At 40.3% G+C, this 20275-nt stretch overlaps 1 protein-coding gene across 1 annotated transcript in view; it reads left to right on the top strand.

Moving 5' to 3' along the window:
* The window catches only part of CRYBG1 (crystallin beta-gamma domain containing 1), a 196755-nt gene that overhangs the window by 84325 nt on the left and 92155 nt on the right, over positions 1 to 20275 (top strand). Inside the window, exon 2 of the mRNA XM_004753439.3 lies at positions 1059 to 1197. Within this exon, the coding sequence (XP_004753496.1) occupies positions 1059 to 1197 (139 nt within the window). The remainder of the gene's footprint in view (positions 1 to 1058; positions 1198 to 20275) is intronic.

Genomic DNA, 20275 nt, shown 5'->3' with positions numbered 1-20275 from the left:
AGAGGATTGGTTAATGCAGTTGCTCAACAATATATTTGAAGACTCAAGCCCTCATATTTCTCTCTGCTTCCTGCTCCATCTGTTTTCCTTTGGCTAATGCCACTCATGGTTTCAGAGAGGCTGTCACATTTGTCATAAGCAGGCATGACACTGGACTACAGGAAAGAACTAGTTTTTTCTGTAAACTTTCTCTTAAGAGAAGGACCTTACACTGATTCCATCAGCAGACTCCCTCACATCTCATTGGCCAGACTTGCACCAGATAAGTCTGACCCATTTAGAGGGTCAGAGAGACATAAATCAATGGGGTAATATCAGCCAGAGAGATGTATGGCATATGTATAAACTCGTTACTGGCGAGGGGAATGGGACACCAGAAATAGGCCAATCACAATGGACTAGCAAGCCAGAAGTGGCTTCCTCTGAGGCACATGGGGGATGGATATCTGAACAAAATCAGGGTTATTAGTAAAGAAAAAGTACATGTGGGGTGGGGGGAGAAAGGGGAGGTGTCTGGGAGTTTGGATAAAGGAAATGGTTTTGGATAGGAAACCACTGGGTTTGACTAGAACACTGAGCCTTCATTGATTTCCATTTCTTTAAACTCTAATAAATATTAATCCTGGGAATGATTCCTTTTCCCTGGCATAGCCTAGATCGTTCTCCTGATGGATTTAGTTCCTACTCTATTTCCAATGTTCAGACAATTACAAATATCTTTTCTTAAGAGCGATGACAGTAGAGCAACCAAGAAATCGTAAAATGAAATTAGATTGTCCGAACCTGTCTATAAGTGCTATTTTTCTACCTATCTAACTCTGATTTATTTTCTGCATAGGGTTTAAAAGAATTATGTTGGCCACATGGCAAAGTCCTCATGGCTTATTCCTAAATGTGCATGAGACAACCAAATTATCTACAATCCTGTGTAGGTTTTGAAGAATGATTCCTCATCTTGGCTTATTGGAAATACACAGATAGAAATGCGCCTTTGGGTTTCTTGAGTTCCCAGAGTTCTTGATGGGTTATTGGCCTCACTATGTTTCCATTCTTTACAGGGCTTTGGAGGTAGAGGATGGAGGCCATGTGGCTCCGGAGTGCCAGAGACTTGCACTGCATGATGGGGAATCCCAGCTCCTTCACACCACCGCTGAAGGACCTGGCCCTTTACCTCTGGAACCAGGAATGTTTAGAAAGGTAATGCTTTGTTTCCAATATTTGGTTTACTCCCAGAATAAACACCTTAGTGAATTAAGAAACATAGCAAAATAACCCTTGTCTGATTGAAAAACACATACTTAAAAGGAATGTAAATTGTAGGAAGGGCGTTATTTATCAAAGCACCATGATAATAAATGATGAGTCTCACGATGAGTGTGAATCTTTGCTCTGTGCTGCTTTCAGATGTTCTTCCTCATTGTCATGAGTGCCTTCTGCCTGCCTTTTTTTCTTTTTGCACAGACTGTGTTGCGGCTCAAAGGCGTACAAAATAAATAGGACATCGATACTTGGAAGGCCCATAAAAAGCATTTATACTCCCTCCTACCACAAGGATTTTAGAGTTGGTATTATATCAGCAGTTACTTCTTAGTATCTAGATGTTTGTATAGAAAGTTCTGACTCAATTGTATTGCCTTTAAAAAAAGAGCTTTCCCCAATGTGGGAGATAGAGAAGCGCATACATGTTAACCGCATTCATTCACTCATAAAAGGATATTACTCACGTACTTGTCCATGGCAGGAAAGCACCATGATGTCTTTAGTCATAGCGTGAGAGCTGGTGGAGCTGCCGGGCTTTAAAGGTTGTACAGTACATTTCTTGTTCTGAACTACTGCAGTAAGATGAGTGAGTGTTAGAAGTGAAAGATATTTTGTCATAAGAGAAATCCTCCTCCCACCAAAAAGAAACTTGCTTTGGAGATGGGATGCACAGCAGTGTGAATATACTTAATGCCATTGAACTGTGTACATACAATGATTAAGATGGTGAATTTTATCTTTCTTACATGTATTTTACCACAATTTAGAATAAAAAATTTTTTAAATTACTTAGTGATGAAAGCAGTAAAAAAAAATGAGATTTAATAATAGTAAAAAACATTTTAAAAATTTATGTTTTATTAGAACATGATAAGGGTAGGGAGGGAGGGGCTCCTGGGTGGCTCAGTGGGTTAAGAACCTGCCTTTGACTCAGGTCTTGACCCCAGGGTCCTGGGTCAAGCTCCAGCTCCCCGAAAGCTCCCCGCTCAGCAGGGAGTCTGCTTCTCCCTGTACCTTTGCCCTTCCCCCAGTTTCATTCTCTCTCTCTCTCTCTGTGTCATATAAATAAATAAAATCTTTAAGAAAAAAAAAAGTAGGTAGGGAAATGCAATAGAGAAGCTTGGTAACTCAAAACAGTGTAATATCATTCAGAGTATCTGAGATATAAAATTAACTTTTATAAAACATTAAAATAAAAAATCAAATTTAAATTTTAAAAATTAACCTGGCTTGCTGTATATTATACTTACATTCAAACTCATTTCACATTTTGTGAAAGAGTTTATAACTGTAAATAAAACCTAATAAAGCTAGTCACTGGCCCCAGTTAGAGCTTCAAGTTGTTTCTTACACATGTCCTTTAATAATTCAAAATAAAACTAATTGTGTAAGTATCATGCCATTCGCTGGCATGTTGTATGGCAGTTTGCTTGATGTTTCCTCAAGTCCAGAAAACGCTAGGTGGCAGCATTCATAGCTGGGGCACAAAACAAATCCCCTGAGGAGGGATGGCTGAGAAGGGTACCTGGGAAGGGCCTTTCTCCCAGGGTTCACCCCCACAAGACAGTCCTGTGGGCGGGGAGCCGGGGGCTTGGGGCAGCCCAGAGGGAGAGGCCCCAATGCCAACCCGGAGCATTCAGTACTGCGAGGGTGGGCAGGGACAGGGAGGCTGGCAGCCAGAGACAGGTGAACTGGGAACCCAGGGTAGCGGCGAGCCAGAGCAGATAGAGAAGGACAAGACAGTGAAGAAGGAAGCAGAAGCAGTCTGCCATTCTGGCTACACTGTCTCTGAGGGTCACCGAGATGGGGTCAGCCGGGGACCGCCTGAACTCTCTACTTATATCACACGTTCTGCCTGAGGGATGGCCTCCAAGGTCCACTTCTGGGGCTGCTGTCTCTTTCTCTCTGTGTCTGTCTCCACTATCCCTCTTCCTTAGTCCTGCACTCTCTGGGCCCTGGCTCTCTTGATCTTTCTCAACTGCGTAGTCTACCAGGCCTGGAGAAAAGGAGAAGTGGTGGAGCGGACTTTCTCTTCCCTCCTGATGTGTTCTCAACTTTGTCTCTGGAGATCATGGCTGACAGAGTCGGGGGATCATTCTCAGAAGTGCAAAGCATCCCCCGGCATGGGTGTAGCCAGGATCATTAGGAAACAGAAGTTAACTCCTCTTAGATTCTGGATGGTTTGTACCTACTGTGAGAGTCAGGGGACCCCCCCCCCCCCCCACCGCACTTCCCAGTACCCTTCTGTTAGTCTGCTCTGCAGTGAGCCTGCTCACTTCCTTGGAGAGTCAGCACATTTATTAGGCTGGTGCAGGAGGACCACCCTTGGCATCTTTCCCTAGTAAAGGACCATAAATTCTTCTTAAGATTCCCGAGTTGATACAGCTCTCTTGCTTGTATGTATTTATTCAGATGAGTGTTTAAATTTGTATTTGCATTAAAGTTAAGCAATTTGCCTTTCCCCAAACAACCAGAATTTATTCATTCTCTGTATTTGTTCTGTGCATTTTGTTATTGCATTTGTTTATTTAACATGCTGTTAAAATTCCTAAGCCATTCCTTAAAGATGACAATACTATATTGGATCCTTCAATTAAAATAAGAAGACATTTACTATACCTGCTTGTGTAAACGGAAATACGGGTTTATAATTACAAAGATAGTATTGCCTCTGAAATGCATATATACATGCATAAGGGAAAAACCCTAACAAAAATCAAAATAGAATATTACTAGAATTCAAATCTTAGATGGGAAAAATCACCAGGGATTTTATATTTATTTGTACAAAACCGTCTTTCCTTTAAATGTGCACATAAATTCTTTAGTCCATTTTACAGCAGAAGATATGTTTATGTAAAGTGTTTATTTCTAAGAGACCACTTTTTCATGTTAGAGAAAAGCAGAGGGAAGTGGTATCACTAAGTGAAAACGTATGTTCTGTATATAAGTGACTATCATGTTGAGTAATTCTTTCTTTGCAGGTAAGAGAGGATTAACATTACAGATGATTATGTGTTTGTTATATTTATGTACTTCTATTTATCATGTTATCGTTCCTGCTTATTTTATTTCATAAGTGAAAATGTCTTAATTCCACTACATGAAGGTATTTCTGTGACATGAAGGAACACTTTTTATTGATTAAAACATTTCTTTAAAAAAATAAAAAGAACAAGATGCTGAGCAAGTATTGTTAATAAAATCAGCCTCTTCAAAGAAAGCAATTACCTTAATGAGAATTTCTATGATTTCTAGAACAAAACCCATTTAATCCCTTTTCAATTGTAATCACTTATTTTGATCTAGAAAATAGTATGTGACTGTAGTGATTTGAATCATTCTGGAGCCAAGTCAAGCAAATAAAATGGAATAAACAGGAACAGCAATTATTTGATTAATTCAAGCAAAAATCTATTTTGCTTCAACCATTTGGATTCTTTCATTCTTGATGACGTGGATAAAGCCTCTATTTCCTATTATCCAAGAGTGTGTGTGCACATGTACTTTTTTAAAAGATAAAATAAGCCCTTGCCCATCCTCAAAAAAAAAGAAAAAAAAAGTCACTCTAATCTATAGAGGAGAAAAAGTCTTGCCAGATCAGTGCTGTTCCTTCAGAAGTCACTTGTATAGATCTTGAGTCCTGTCACCATTTCTGTGCCCTGTCATTCAGGAAACATCCATGCGTCTCTAACCTTACTCTTGGAGATTGGGATGCTCCCGAATCATTGCAACAGTCAGGTACCTGCTTTCGTCTCCGCTCTCTCAGAAACGGTTCTACCACAATCACTTTTGACAGCTTTTTTATTGCCTAATTCATCTTAGAATCGTTAAGGTGGAGCATTTCTAGTTTCCAGTCTAGTTATTCCAGTTTAGTCGAGAAGTATAACAATCCAATTTAACAAACATTGGTTGAGGTGGAGAGAAGAAAAAACTGTTTTCTAACACATTCATTTTCCTTGGTGGTGGACCACTTTGAGAAGGGGATGCCCTATTTCCCTGCCCACCCATGGTTCTCCTCTCTCTTTCTAGCTGCTCCACATGGGTCCACGGATTCTGCTCTGGGTGCTCCATCCCCCGCCTTACTTCATTTCTTAGGCCAGATCAGCTTCAGAATATGAAGGACTTAAGAGGCCTCAGACTTGTTCACTCCACCCCCACCCTGCCTTATCCCACAGAACATCGTACGGTATCTTGTTCGCTGTTGGCTTTGCCTAGGACACTACATGAACATTGATCACTGGGTTCCCACAGTTTGCCTTAAGGCACCCAGGCTACTAATCTCATCAAGGACAGTTCTAAAATCATGATGCAAAAGTAGGACCTCCCAAATTCTGGGAGAGTTAGACCTCCAACCCTCACCCGGAGACAGAGGCATTTACTAAGGTTAGACCATCCTGATCATGACTTAACTTAAAGGACATATGAGTGTCACCCATCCATCCCAATGCTACATTTCACCTTAACTATTGGCATTTTACCCGAAATCACCTGTGCCATCTGGTGTTATAAATAGAGACTGCTGAGCCCTTGGGCCTTCTTGTCCCAAATGTCTCCCTTCATCACCAGCCAGATCTCACTATCACTCCACTACCCCCACCCTGGGACCTGTCCTATCCACGTAGGTAAGTCTATTGCCCAACTTCAATCTCTCAGCCTTATCAGACCAACTTCATGGCAAGAGTTTCTCTGTGTTCTATCAGTACTGATCTAAAAGTCTAGGTGTAATACTGTTAGAAAACAAAATTATAGACAACAGTGCGTATGGCATGCTACATTTTGTGCAAGAGTTAGGGGATTAGGATAACTGTTTTTATTTATAGGTTAAATAAGAAAATATAGAAGTATATGGGGCACCTGGGTGGCTCAGTCAGTTGAGCAGCTGCCTTCAGCTCAGGTCACGATCCCAGGGTCCTGGGATCGAGTACTGCATCAGGCTCCCTGCTCAGCAGGAAGCCTACTTCTCCCTCTCTCTCTGCTTTGCACCCCCCAAATTGTGCTCTCTCTCACTCTCAAGTAAATAAATAAAACATCTTTAAAAATATATAGAAGAATATATGCAAAACTAATTGCCTGTGATAGGGTAGGGGACATGGGCAAGAGAGATTTTATGCTGTATACTTTCTCACATTTTGAATTTTGAGCTATGTGAAGGTATTGCATATTCAAAAAAATTTTAAGATTGAGGAATGAATAGGTACGATTTAAGTTATATTGTGATTAAAATTAAATTAAAATGGTTTATGTATACATGTGTAATTTTTATGATTCTCTGATTTGTTATAATCTATACCAGTCCTGATTGCATTGTCTCAGGGGCTACTGCTCCCAAGTGTCCTCAGTGGACTGTTCTACTGCCTTTGCAAATATTTCTTCCCATGACTACAAGTCTTTCCACGTTTTGTTTACTCGTCCTTTAGGGTCTTGCTCCAACAGCTCTTCCTTCATGATGTCTGCCTCAGAAAAGCCATTTACCTTGGATGAAACCCAAACTCAGCACTTACCACACTGTACCAATTTACAAGTCTCCTTCCACACTGGACTGGGAGCCCCAAGGATCAGGCTGCATTCATGTGGCTGGAACATTAGCTATACATTTTGCATGAATGAAATACTCTACATTCACCATAAAAAATAATAATAATAGAAAACAATGCTATTGCCAAAGTGCAGCATTTTGGTTCCAGTAAAAATTCCATTATTATTTAGGCTTTCAAAAGTAGAGCAGGAAAACTCACCGAATACATGTACACATATGTACAGAAATAAGCCATGTGTGGGATGCAGAAAGACAATGTGGCCATTTCCAGAGCATGCCTCCGCCTTCTCCTCTAGCACTTGCTCTGTTGAGTTGCAGAGATCAAGGGAGAGCTGGGTGGCATAGGAAGTACTCTGTTGTCTCTGAAAAAGCCTGGTATTATCGGGTGCAGCTAGAGCTGCCTTTCCAGCCTAGGTTCCATAGCCTGGGCTCTTTTTCCATAGGATGGAGAATGTTGCTTTAATCTCCTAAGCATGGCATTACAAAGAGCAGGATATGGTATACCAGCTGTTTTTCTCATCAAAGCTAAATGTCTGGCCTTATAAGAAAAAGATTGATTGCCTGTGTATAGCTGGCTTTGGAAAAATCAGGCCATCTCTACCAGTCTGTGATAGCATGCATGTAAAGGTATCATGGAAACCAGGATGCCACAAGGAAATGTTTGTTTTTCTTTCACCCCAAACATATGGTTGTCTTCCTTTGATGTAATAACTGTGGGTGCTGTTTATTTACATATATAAAAATAAACATATAAATATATATTAGCCAGTCCATTTCCTGTATTAATCCAAACTAGATGGCTTTGACTGGGCTAGGGTTTTCAGGTTTTTTTTTTTTTTTAAGTGTGATAATATATTTATTGTTTTTCTTCTAAATATTATATATGCTTGCTTCAAAGACTTCCAATATTCTGAAACATACAAAACAGACAAATTTTCTCATCACCTTTGAAGTTAACTAGCTTGGTGTGTATCCTTTTAGAATGTTTTCTTATGCATTTATGTCGACAGAATGAGTCCATTTGTGCTTTTCCTACAGAAAATGTTCATACGTGGTCCACAGTTCTCTAACTTGTCTTTTTACTTATCAATCTTTAGGATCATCTTTCCAAGTTAATACCTATAAATATGCCTCTTTTGAATTACTATGGAGTATTTCATATATGTAATGTAATGGCTATACTGTTGTGTGGTTTACCAATCTTTATTTATGGATACATAGGTTATTGCCCCCTTTTTCAAAGTGAACTCTATGCCAATGTGGGGCCCAAACTCACAATCCTGAGATCAAGGGTCACCTGTTCCACTGAGTAAGCCAGCCAAGCACCCCAACGTCCACTTTTTTTCTTCTATCAACAATGCTGTCTCTATGGGATTTTTTTTGGTCAGTATTTCTGTGGGGTAAATTCCCCAGAAACAGAATTATTTAATGGAAAAAAGCTGATTTTTAAATGTTATAGATACTACCATATCTATGCCCATAAAGAGTTTTTATCAACCTAAGCTCCTAACCAAAGTGACTGAAAGTACCTATTTTTCTAGGCACTTTATAAATGTTGTATATAATCAGTCTTTTTCTTTTCCAATATGTTGGTAACTCATTTAAATTTGAAGTTCTCCAAATAAAAAAGAGGTTGAACTCTTTTTTTTTTTTTTTTTTTGCTTATTGGCCATTTGTATTTCTTCAGTGAATTATCTTCATGTTCTTTGCTCATTTTTGCATTGGATTGTTTATCTTGCTGAAGATATTGTGCTAAATAGTGATCATTGGTATTCAGTATTGGTAAAAATCATGTTCTTATAGAGGACATTTTAATCTTTGTATATCCTTCTTCTTTTTAAATAATCAAGTGTTCTGTTATCCAGTGAGGGTTTAAGTTTGTTGTGTTTTGGGGGGTGGGGGTTTGTGTGGGAGGAGCTATTAAGTAGTGAAAAAACGGAAATGTTTCTCTGCCCTTACCAGACAGGGGAGTATCGGGAGGGGGGACTCCTGAAATATTTTCTGGTCACACAGACAGGGGAGTTGAATGAAGGTCTCAGAAGAGGAACTGAAATGCTCTTTCCTCTCCTTCATTCCAGTTCTGCTTCTGCCTATCTTTCAATCCTTTTATTCAAAGAAATTTCTTACACTTGCTATTAAAAATATTTACAGCAGTCTTGGACTCCAAGCATCAAGGATTGAAAACATTTAAAGTCTTTGGGATTCTGTTTTCAGCTCCAGTCAAGACAGATCCATTTCCTTCAAGAATACTGGCTGGTGACCATCCTGGTCAGCATGGTCAGTTGGCTGTAAGGAATCACTAGTGATTGTAAAGCCTGGGGTATAGACAAAGCTCTGTACAAGTAGTAATTACTGTTACTGCTCTCTGACATCCTCAAATTTTAAGCTGAACTCCTACCAGCTCATACAGTAGAGGGGGAAATTAAAGCTCTTATGACATCATCCCCATAATAAAGACGAGTCTCCAGCCAGTAATGCTCATTTGTTTTTGTGAGGACATCAAGAGAGGAGCAGATCACCCTTTTGGCTGAAGAGATGAAAAACTGGGGGGTTGTATTCTTTTGAATTGATGCAGAGTTTTTCTGTAATCATAGCAGGTCAGCAATCCCTCATTGGGAATCCCTTCTTTTGCTAAGAACAGAGGCCTCTGGCTGCACTCTGACGACAGCTGGGCCAGCTGGGACCATATGTGGCTGCATATCTAGCTCTGGACTCTACTTCCCCCTCTACTTCTTCCGCAATACTTATCACTTGCTCCTGGGGAGCATCTGAAGACTAGTCCTTTCCAGAACCTCGATGGGGAGCCGGACCTGCTGTGGCTGTGGCTGTGGCAGGTGCCATGCGTGTGCCAATAATCGGAGCAGGAGTGTTGAGTATCGTAATAGGTGTCCTGACTCCTGGAATAGACGTGAAAACTCCAGAAACAGGGTCCATGACCGGGATCTTGAGGTAGGTCCTTGCTGGGATCTTGAGTCACGGATTTGTCCAGTGTCTCTTTTATAATGTTTGAGTATGAGGTTTGTCATTGTGAATTAGTATCTATTACTGTTATGCAGGCTAATGCCATTCTATTCTTGTGTGTTTGCAAGTATCCTGGGCACTATTTATTAGTAGATTCTCTTAGATTCTTTTTATTTTTCTGAGTGTTGAACAGCAATTGCTTCGAGCTTAACCAGTGAAGTAAATGCCTGTGAAGGTAGCTCCTGCTGGGTACTGTTCTCAGAGACTTAGTCCTCTTTACTCTAGCCTTTCCAGAACTTTGGTGTTCAGAACCAACTACCAGTTCTGAAGTTGGTTGAGAACCAAGTTACCTTGTCTTCTCTCAAAAGTGGCTTTCCTTTCGGTTGGGCTCATTTGCAGTAGTCCAAGCTCTTATTTGAATCAGATATTACTAAATCACATAGAATGATTAGCTAAGATTCCATATCAACAGCTCAGAAGTGCTTTTTACGTACCTCTTTTGGCAGAATATGTTGTCTTGAGATTGAAAGGTGAATCAAGGTCAACCCTGATCTTACTCATTATCCCCAGTTCCTGTTTGTAGAAGCCAGTATGTTGTTTTAGTATTAAATCTTTGGTGCTACTTTGTAAAATGTGGGATGGCCATCCCCACCAAGCTGAGCTCTCCTCTGATGCTTATTTACATCCCTCTCTTCTTCACCTATACTGTTACATATTTGCTTTGTTCTCACATGATAGCTTTGAAGCTTTTGGAATGGAATGTGTAGAATGTGTAGGTCAGACCAGTTTTTGTGATGTGCTCTAAGAAAAGCATGCCCTGTACACTTCCGATGTATTGTTTCTCTCTAGGGTACTGATTACAGTATAACCCATAATTTAATGAAATAGGTAATAGATTTAAATATATATATGTGTATGTGTTTGTATAAGATATGTGTGTGTGTGTTACATATACTTTTTTTTAAATAATTTATTTATTTGCCAGAGAGAGAGTACACACAAGCAGGCAGGGAGGCAGGCAGAGGCAGGGAGAGAAGCAGGCTCCCCACCAAGCAAGGAGCCCGATCCCAGGACCCCAGGACCATGACCTGAGCCAAAGGCAGTGGCTTAACCAACTGAGCCACCCAGGCATCCCTATATATACTTTTTTAAAAAGATTTTATTTATTTATTTGACAGAGAGTGAGAGAGGGAATACAAGCAGGGGGATTGGGAGAGCGAGAAGCAGGCTTCTAGCTGAGCAAGGAGCCCAATATGGGGCTCGATACCAGGACCCCAGGATCATGACCAGAGCCAAAGACAGACACTTAACAACTGAGCCATCCAGGCACTTTGAAGAACATCTAATGCTGAAGTGACAGTTGAAAGTAGAGTAAAACATTTGAAGTTGGCCATTCACCGACCGCATCAGTTGGACGGACCCTAGTAGCTTGAAGACAAGTGGCAAGGGACAATATATTAATTGTTCTGTGTTTATTCCCATGACTGTTGATTTTACTGTCATTTTCTCTTAGCAAACTTTGATTTCTCTCTGCCATTGCACCTGAACAGTGTCAGTCAAATACCATGTAGAGATTGATCAGAAATACACTATGCATAGATTTGTGTCCTTTGCTAACTACTGATTCATTATCAGCTTCCAGGGGCTATTTTTAATAACTTCTAACCGGCAACATGGAAGAAAGTGGTCTTGGGAACATGGGGAAAAACAAAGATTTGAGACTGGAGAAAAAACAGATAACGCAAACTTAAATGCTTAGAGCATTGGGGTGCCATGTGGTTTTGAGAGATCTGAGAGGTCTCTGGGATTATGACAAACGCAGCCTAAAAAAAAAAAAAAAACAATCTTTCCAAGGCAACCTGCATCATCCCAGTAAACATTGGGCCATCTAAACTAATTCCCTGCTGACTTTAAATGAGGATCTTATAAACCCAAACATGCTATTCACCATGATAGTCCAAATAAGAATCCTAAATAGTGAGGTATTTTTCACCCCCTCATTCTGTTTTATTAGAATCTTAAAATGAAGAATGGCTAACTTAGAAAATGAGAGAAGTAGGGACTGTTTCTGGTCTGGATGCTGAAACTCCTCATTTAAGCATCTCCTTGTTTGTGATGTTATCGTTCAAACCAGCCCAGAGGACTTTGCCCTTGGACTCCCTCCTAACTTTCACCTAAAATAGGTAGAATATCAAAAAACTTCTAGGAAGTATTAACTTCTATGGGTTTAGCAATTAAGTGAAGCTCTGCCAAAAGGTAAAGGCATTTATTAATCTATTAATTCAAAATTCTGATTTTTTCCCAGGTATTTTATAAAACAACAATATATGTTATAATAATGACAAATGCCCTTTAAAAACCCCTCTTTGATTTTCTATTTTAAACCTGTAATAGTCTGAACAGACTATAGTAATCTATTAAGACTATAGTGAATGCAAAAAATTATGCCTGATCAACATCTATCCATTTCTAAAACTGATTCAATAGTATCTCATTTACGAAGTATCCCTGCATTCTCAGCTGATATTAATCTGACATCTCCCATGGTCTTACGGAATTCTGTATCATCCCATGTAATTTCTTCATATAATTATTCGGAAGCCTCTCTCTTCATTCTTAGCATTCTCTAGGGCAGGATATTCCCATCTCATTTGCACCTCAGGCAGTACCTGGCAAAGAAGACAGTCAATATAGGGAAATGCAATGGCCAGAAAAGTGAACTAGACAGCACTGAATGTAGCCAAAAGACCAGAGCTCTGACGTCAGACCAGCTTTAGACTAGCTGCGTTTCTTTCTTTAGACCAGCTGCGTTATCTTGGGTAGGTTATTTATCCTTTCCGGGCATCAGCTTTCATATTTGCAAATTAGGAGATGGGAGCTGGTTTAGATACCGCTCTGTGGAACCCTAGGAATTCTCTGGGGGGGCCCAGAAGGCTGCAACAGGGAGAAAGGAACGATTGGAGGGTGGATGGGAGAGGAACTCAGGCTTGCAAGCTTCGTGCTGTGTCCTCACGGAGGGAAGTTCACTTCTGTTTTCTACATATGGCTGAATCCCTGTTACAATTTCTTTTGCATAAAATGTTTTACTGCTGAAAAAAATCATGATAATAACTTGACTAGATTACATAATGTTCTTCCACCTCTAGTATCTGTCATTTTATGTAACAATTTTATTAACTCATCTCATTATCACACATGTCATGAGGTTCAAACCCATGACCCTGAGATCAAGAATTGCATGTTCTACTAGCTGAGCCAGTCAGGGACCCCTCTGCTTCATTAAAAAAAAATTTATTTGAGATAGCAAATATTTTCAAGTTCATGAGTAAATATCCATTGACGGGCATCCAAAGTACTAAACAGAGCATCACGTATTTTCCCAGCATTAACAGTAATGAAGGAATTAGTAGGTAGAGCATAGGAGAAAAGAAAACAAGTACTAGAAGGTCAAAGTATACAAAATAAGGAAAGATATTCAATACCCATGTACTCAGCATTCACTCAAAGCTCACTAAAAGTCTCTAGTGCTTCTGCAATTTTAATGTTCACATTCTGCCAGTGGCTTAAGCTTTGTTCCTTTATGTTTAGTACATGTGCTATTTATTTATTCATTCCATGCTTGTTAATGAGGTACCTTGGGAGTTTCTCCTTTCAGTGAACATGGAAGGGAATGAAAAGGGAATTGTTGGGAGTACCCTGACTAACTCAGTCACACAAATTGCCAACAGCCTACCCTAAAATGAGTCTAACAGGAAGGACAAACAAGATTTATTTAGGACTAAAAAATTAAAAAAACAGTATATCAGTTACATCTGATACTGCATTGTTCTATCTTACAATTAAGAAAGGCATCAGAATCAGGGTAGCAGTTGGACTCATGAGAAGATAAATCAAAATACCATGTGTTTGGTTAGAGAGGAAGCTTAGGAAGCTGAACTTTCTTCAGGAATAAATGTGGGATGTGACCCAATCTTTAAATACTGACAGAGAAAGAAGCATTCATGATGAATGAAATATTTCAGAGGTAGTGCCATTGATATTCTTGGTGTGAGGGAAAGGTGGAATTTAGGGAAATAAAAAGCCATGATCATAGATGGGGGCTAGAATTTCAGAAACTGCCCAAGGCTGTTGAACAGTATGGGCTTATATTAAAGTAGAGGCTGTTGAATGGGCTGAGGTCAAGAAATTCGATGATAGATTATATGTAAGAGCAAAAGTGGATGGAATAAGGTTTTTAGTTTAGGAGGCTTTTAAAAAATGATATTTCTGGGGCACCTGGGTGGCTCAGTGGGTTAAGCCGCTGCCTTCGGCTCAGGTCATGATCTCAGGGTCCTGGGATCGAGTCCCGCATCGGGCTCTCTGCTCACCGGGAAGCCTGCTTCCTCCTCTCTCTCTCTGCCTGCCTCTCCATCTACTTGTGAGTTCTCTCTTGTCAAATAAATAAATAAAATCTTTTTTAAAAAATTAAAAAATGGTATTTCTGGTAGCAAGTGAGATTCTTCAGAAAGGAAGACTGCTTGCAAGAAAAATCAATTTGCCCTTTTTAAAAAATGTAGACTTTGAAGTAGTAACTTGAAAAAAGTTAGAGGTAGAAAAAAAGGTAGAAAGTTTTAGTGTAACAGAAAAAAACAGTACAGAGAAATAGACCTGCGATACCATCAGACACCTCCTTTCCTTCCTTCCTCCCTTCCTTTCTTTTGTAAATTGACATCAAAACTCATCTGGCACCAAAATCTGTCCTGAACTCTTATGAGGAAATTTATTGTCTTTAATTATTTCACTTAGCATGAATTGTCATACATTTTTGCAACAGATATTAATGCCTTATGTTATATATGCGTATTATCACTCCAAAATCTGAAGATTTTTGCTTTTAGAATACTTACAGCCCCAATAGGCTTTGCACAAGGGACTGCGGACCTGCAGTAAGTTTGGAGAAAGAATGTCAGGGAGGGACTTCCCAGAATCCTACATAACTGAGAGTCGTCTGTCAGTGCTGAATAAATGATGAGAGATTTAATGAATGCTTAAACTTAGAGAAACATAAAGTTCATATAGGAACAAGTAAAAGAGGGAAGTCAAGAAATAGGTAAGTTGAAGCAGAGAAAGGATTTGGCAAAAAGAAGGATATGGCTGAATCCGTACAGTTCTTGACGGTTATGGGAGTAGAGCGATCGGGACACTAGGAACTGGAGAAGGAGGCTGAGGTTCATTTACAGGTTGAAGGAGAGGCACAGACCCGAAGGGGGGGGGGATGCTAGAGAGTGCCAAAAAGTAGCAGCACGGAGAGCAGAGCTGCCCATTCAGATCGGACAAATCAGGCTCTGGTGTGAGAAGCAGAGAAGAGGACAAAGAGATAACACTTAAAATGCTTCGGAACGAGGGAACCATTTTGGAAACTCAAGCAGGTTAAGACGCAGACCTTCAGACAGGTGGAGGGCAGAAGTTCTGGAGGACGGCAGAGGCACATCTTCCCAAACTAAGGAAGTAACCGAATGTAAAGTTGACACAAAAAAATTCACATTGAAGAGTTTTACTTTTCTTTGTAGAGAAAGGGATAAAATTGTTACCCCTGGGGAAGAACTGATGATTGAGAATAGGGTGGTTTTGGAGCGTGGAGAAGAGTTCGGAGCAGCCAGTGACAAAAGTATGGCAGGAGGTCAATGGGGGAACCGATGGCTGTGGAAAGGGCCAGAGTGAGATAAACACGGTAACTCTGTAATCCACACATGCAAAAAGACCTGTCTGGCTACGGCTGTCTTATTGTGCAATGCAGTCTGAAATTTCCCAAGCCTCAAAAATGGAGTATCTTTTCTTTCTTTTTTTTAGTTAACATATAATGTATTATTTGTTTCAGGAGTACAGTTCTTTGATTCATCAGTCTTACACAATTCCCAGTGCTCACCATAGCACATACCCACCCCAGTGTCCATCACCCCGCCACCCCATCCCTCCCACGCCCCTCCATTCCAGCAACCCTGTTTGTTTCCTGAGATTAAGCATCTTTTGTGGTTTGTCTCCCTCTCTGGTTTCGCCTTGTTTCATTTTTTCCTCTTTTCCTCCGTGATCTTCTGCCTTGTTTTTCAAAGTCCACATATCAGTAAGATCATATGATACTTGTCTTTCTCTGATTGACTTATTTCACTGAGCGCAATACCCTCTAGTTCCATCCGTGTCATGGCAAATGGCAAGATTTCATTTCTTTTGATGGCTGCATAGTATTCTTCTTTATCCATTCATCTGTTGATGGACATCTAGGTTCTTTCCATAGTTTGGCTATCGTGGACATTGCTGCTATAAACATTCGGGTGCACGTGCCCCTTCAGATCACTCCATTTGTATCTTTGGGGTAAATATTCAGTAGTGCAATTTCTGGGTCATGGGGTAGCTCTATTTCCAACTTTTTGAGGACCCTTTATACTGTTTTACAGAGTAGCCGCTCCAACTTACATTCAAAATGGGGTTATCTTATAACTCTCCCAATAGACATGAAGTCGCCAGGACATGATCCTTGGTCATTAGCTTTCCCAAATAAGGAGCAAGTAGCAACCACAGGACTCAGATCATAACTAAGCAGGGTCCCCCTGGCTTTCCTACTCTGACCCCTACACATCTCTGCACGGAGCAGCAGTGAAGTCTTTTAAAGGCACGACTCAGATCCTACCACTTCTTTGCTTCTTCACAACTCTCCAATGGCTTCTCATCACACTTAGAAAAGAAATCTCCAGTTTTCATGGGGGCTCACAGGCCTCTCGTGAGCTGCGTCCCACCCCACCTAACTCGGACTCTCCTCCTTGCTGGGCTCAGCCACTCCGGTGCAGTCACGCCCGCAGGACTCATTCTTGCCTTGAGATTTGACTCTCCCTGTTTGGCCTGGAACACACTTCCCCTCAGTCCTCACAGGATAGATTCCCTCTTCTCCTTTACATCTTAGCTCAATCTTACCTCTGCAGAGAGTCCATTCAGTCATGATCACCCCAACCTACGTGAGTTCTCTGCATAGGGCATAATCCTATGTATTTTCTGCTTGTTTCTTTGCTTGTTGGTTGTCTTTCTCCCTCCTAGTGTAAACTCTGTGAAACAAAGATTTTCGTCTCTCCTTCACCGCAGTATCCCCACTCCTAGCACAATGGCTGGTATAGACGAGGTTCTCGCTATGTGATGAATGAATGAATAAATTTTTCTCTATATATTTTTCAATTTAATTTCCTTAGTTGTTTTATTTCTCATGTCTGCTTAATACTTAGTAGGCATTCAGCAGTCCCGTTTTCTCAGTGTGATTTCTTGTACTAACTTTAGTTGGATACAGGAAGTACAGCATAGGGTTTCCCTTCACTACAGTTCTGTAATTGGGGGGATCGTCATGCCTGGGATGTCCCCTTGGGACAAGCTTCTCATCTACGTTAATGCCCCCAATTAATGGCATTCAAAGGAAAAAGATCTTTCTCTGTAGCTGTTTCATGTACAGAAAGTCCTTTTTTTTTTTTTTTTTTTTTTGGTCAGAAACCAGTTTGCTAACAAACTTTGGCAACTCTGCTTCAAGGCTCCCAGAGTCTACTCGCACAAGGGCAGAAAGCCCCGGCCTGTACTGGGAGGGAGTGTGGGTGCAGCCCCACTGCCAGCTCTCAGGCTGCCAGGCCAATCCTGGACATCTCCTCAGTGACAGGGAGCCTCTCTTTGGTCCCCAAGGTGTTGCCATAGCCTCTCCTCTCCAGTCTGTCCAGCAACAGCCTGGTAAGCGCAATGCTCTGTAACACACCCAGAAAAACTGAGCTGACTGCTAGCTGGCCAGAGGCAAGGAGTTAAATAATAAATAGAAATAAGATAATTCTGCACTATTACAAAGATGAATCTAGGAGCAGGAAACCAAAAAGCAAGTATATCATCCTAAAAATGAAACAAGGTGGACCTACCTAGACCACCTTTCTCAAAATGACCGATGCAGCTTTGCTGGGCTCTCACGCAGTGTAATTAACATGTGTCACTCCTAAAGGGACATATTACCTGCCTGTACCATGAAGCCTCTTTATATTTAGCACTGTGCAATCATTAATTAGCTCATGCCCCAGTCCCAGAGTGGGTGTCATTATCTATGCTTTGCAAACAAGGAAAAGCAAGGGTGTTGGTGCCTAGACTCCAAACGGTGTATTGCTGGACTCAGTCAAGAATACTGAGGGGCGCCCGGATGGCTCAGTTAGTTAAGAGTCGACTTCAGCTCAGGTGTCTCAGGATCCTGAGATCGAGCCCCTCTTCTGGCTCCGGAATCTGCTTGAACCTTTCCCTCTCCCTCCCTTGCCTTACGCTCTCTCTCTATCAAATAAATAAATCTTTTAAAAAGAAAAAAAAAGAATCATGGGATTTCTCATTCTCAGATTGAACTTGGGTTTCCTGCACTGTAACAAAATGTACATAGCCCGATGTAGTATATTACTGAAGAAAGCCAAATAGAAATGTCTCAAATGCATGCTGTTCTTGCAATATTTTGGGGCTACCCTTGTGGTTTTCCACATGAAAGGACACTGCTCTGCTTGGCATCTTTGGAAACTGGTTGTGAGGGACTGGCGAGAAAAGGGGAGTTTGGCGTAATGACGTGGAAGGAAAATATATCACATGATTTCTGGCCTTTAGAGAGAAGTTCCCTGAACTAAGCTTCTTGAGGATGTCCATGAAGTCCGAAAGATATGTTGGTCATCAGGGAGCAGGGCTAATCTAATGCAACTTGGCCTCCCCTTCCAGAACATTTCTGGTAAATCCTATAAGCAGAGAGCAGACAAATCTTATCCTTAGAGGAAGTATCCCAGCATCAGAATGACAGAACATCAATGTGTGGGTCTTCTTTGCAGGCCTTTCATCGGGGCCTGCCTTGTCTGCTGATAGGTAATGCTATCTTGGTTTCTACTTTCATACTTCTACAGGATCATATCTATTTTAGTCTTCTCTATAAATTATTCAAAGGAACCCAGAAGCTCGGGTTAATTTCTGGAACATCACACCCCAACAAGAGTCCTCTTAGAGGAGTGCTGGGCATAATCTCTTCAATGCATGTTACTCTCCCAAACTGTACAGTGCTAACAGCCTGGTCACGTGAGGGTTGTGTGGGGTGTGGCTCAGCAGGAAATGAGGTGGCAGCCCCTGGGCTATTTCAGTTCTCTAAGCCTCCCCCTCCCAACGCATGTTTTGATTTTATTGTGCCCTTCTGATTGGCAGGCACTCAGAAAAGAAAGAGTCCTGTTTATTTGCAGCCCATACCCAAAAAGGGTAGAAACAAAAATAGATAAAAGATGTTAAGACAGATAAAAGAAGAATTTTTCACCCCCTATTTCTGATCTTGGGTCTAATTTAGGGAGAGAAGTTTAATAGTATGTATCAGAACATTTTTTTTTCCAAAACTTTTTTTTTTAATTGAGTAAGCTTTATGCCCAACATGGGGCTTGAACTCATGATCGCAAGATTCAGAGTCCCATACTCTACCAACTGAGCAAGCCAGGCACCCCAAAACTTTCCTTTCAACAGATTGCACTGACCAATAAAAAGCTCACTGATTCAGGATATTTTAAACCAAACATATATACTCTGAGCATAACGCATATCAATATGGCTTTAGCTTCTCTTTTATAGGGAGAGAAAAACAAACATAGTATTCCATGAAAATTTTTGTGACCATAAACTGATACCTGCTTTACATTTTTAACCAGAAATGGAGTTTGAAAAAAAAAAGATCTTTCATGTAATCCTTTTCCTTCACAGAATTATTAGGGTAAGAATAGATTTTGCTGAATTTATGTTTCTTTTTGAGTTAAATCTTAGACTCTCATGAGCACTAAATGTATGCTTTTGTGGAAATATAAAGTACTTAAATATTTTGAGGAACTGGATGTTTAGAGCTGAGTTCCAATACTTAGAACCTTGGAGAATGAGTTGTTCTAGGCAGCTCACTTTTATGATGACTTAGTGCCTATCTATGTAGGCTAGAAACTTAAAAATTTTTACTGATTTGAATAAAACCTAAAGATATGTTTACTTATTTTTGGTTTTTTTCTTAAACAAAACATGCTAAATATTAGATAGCTTTTTTGATAAGGCATGATTATTATGGAGAACAGCTTTTTTATGGAAATATAATAATGTTCTTAGAGCTTACTGTAGGGTGTGTTCTGTAACTGCAGCACATTATAATTTTTATATTATTTTATATAGTTTTTTTGAGAAGTTCCTTTCTTGTCACCTGTAATTTCTTACTTTTGTCACTGCGTACTTTAAAAAAGTCTTTTAAAATGTTTAAAGTGTTTCAATTAGTTATGTGTTTGCAAATTAGCTAGCAATGCTCATTAAAATGTTGTATAAAGGAAGAATAAATGGGCTTGGAGTGAAGCCAAAAGTGCCTTCTTCAACCTTTATTATTCTTATTAACAAAAGTTTTTCTTGTTATGTAAATTTAAAAACATACTCACAAGTAGAGAGAATAGTGTACTAGATCACCACAGCGTCCCACTTCCATTTACATATTGTCCACTT

The sequence above is a fragment of the Mustela putorius genome, unplaced genomic scaffold, assembly GCF_011764305.1.
Source record: "Mustela putorius furo isolate JIRA1106 unplaced genomic scaffold, ASM1176430v1.1 tig00000450_pilon_pilon_pilon, whole genome shotgun sequence".
Classification (NCBI taxonomy): Eukaryota; Metazoa; Chordata; class Mammalia; order Carnivora; family Mustelidae; genus Mustela; species Mustela putorius.
Note: the sequence above shows the minus strand (reverse complement) of the source record. Positions and strands in the feature narration are given on the sequence as shown.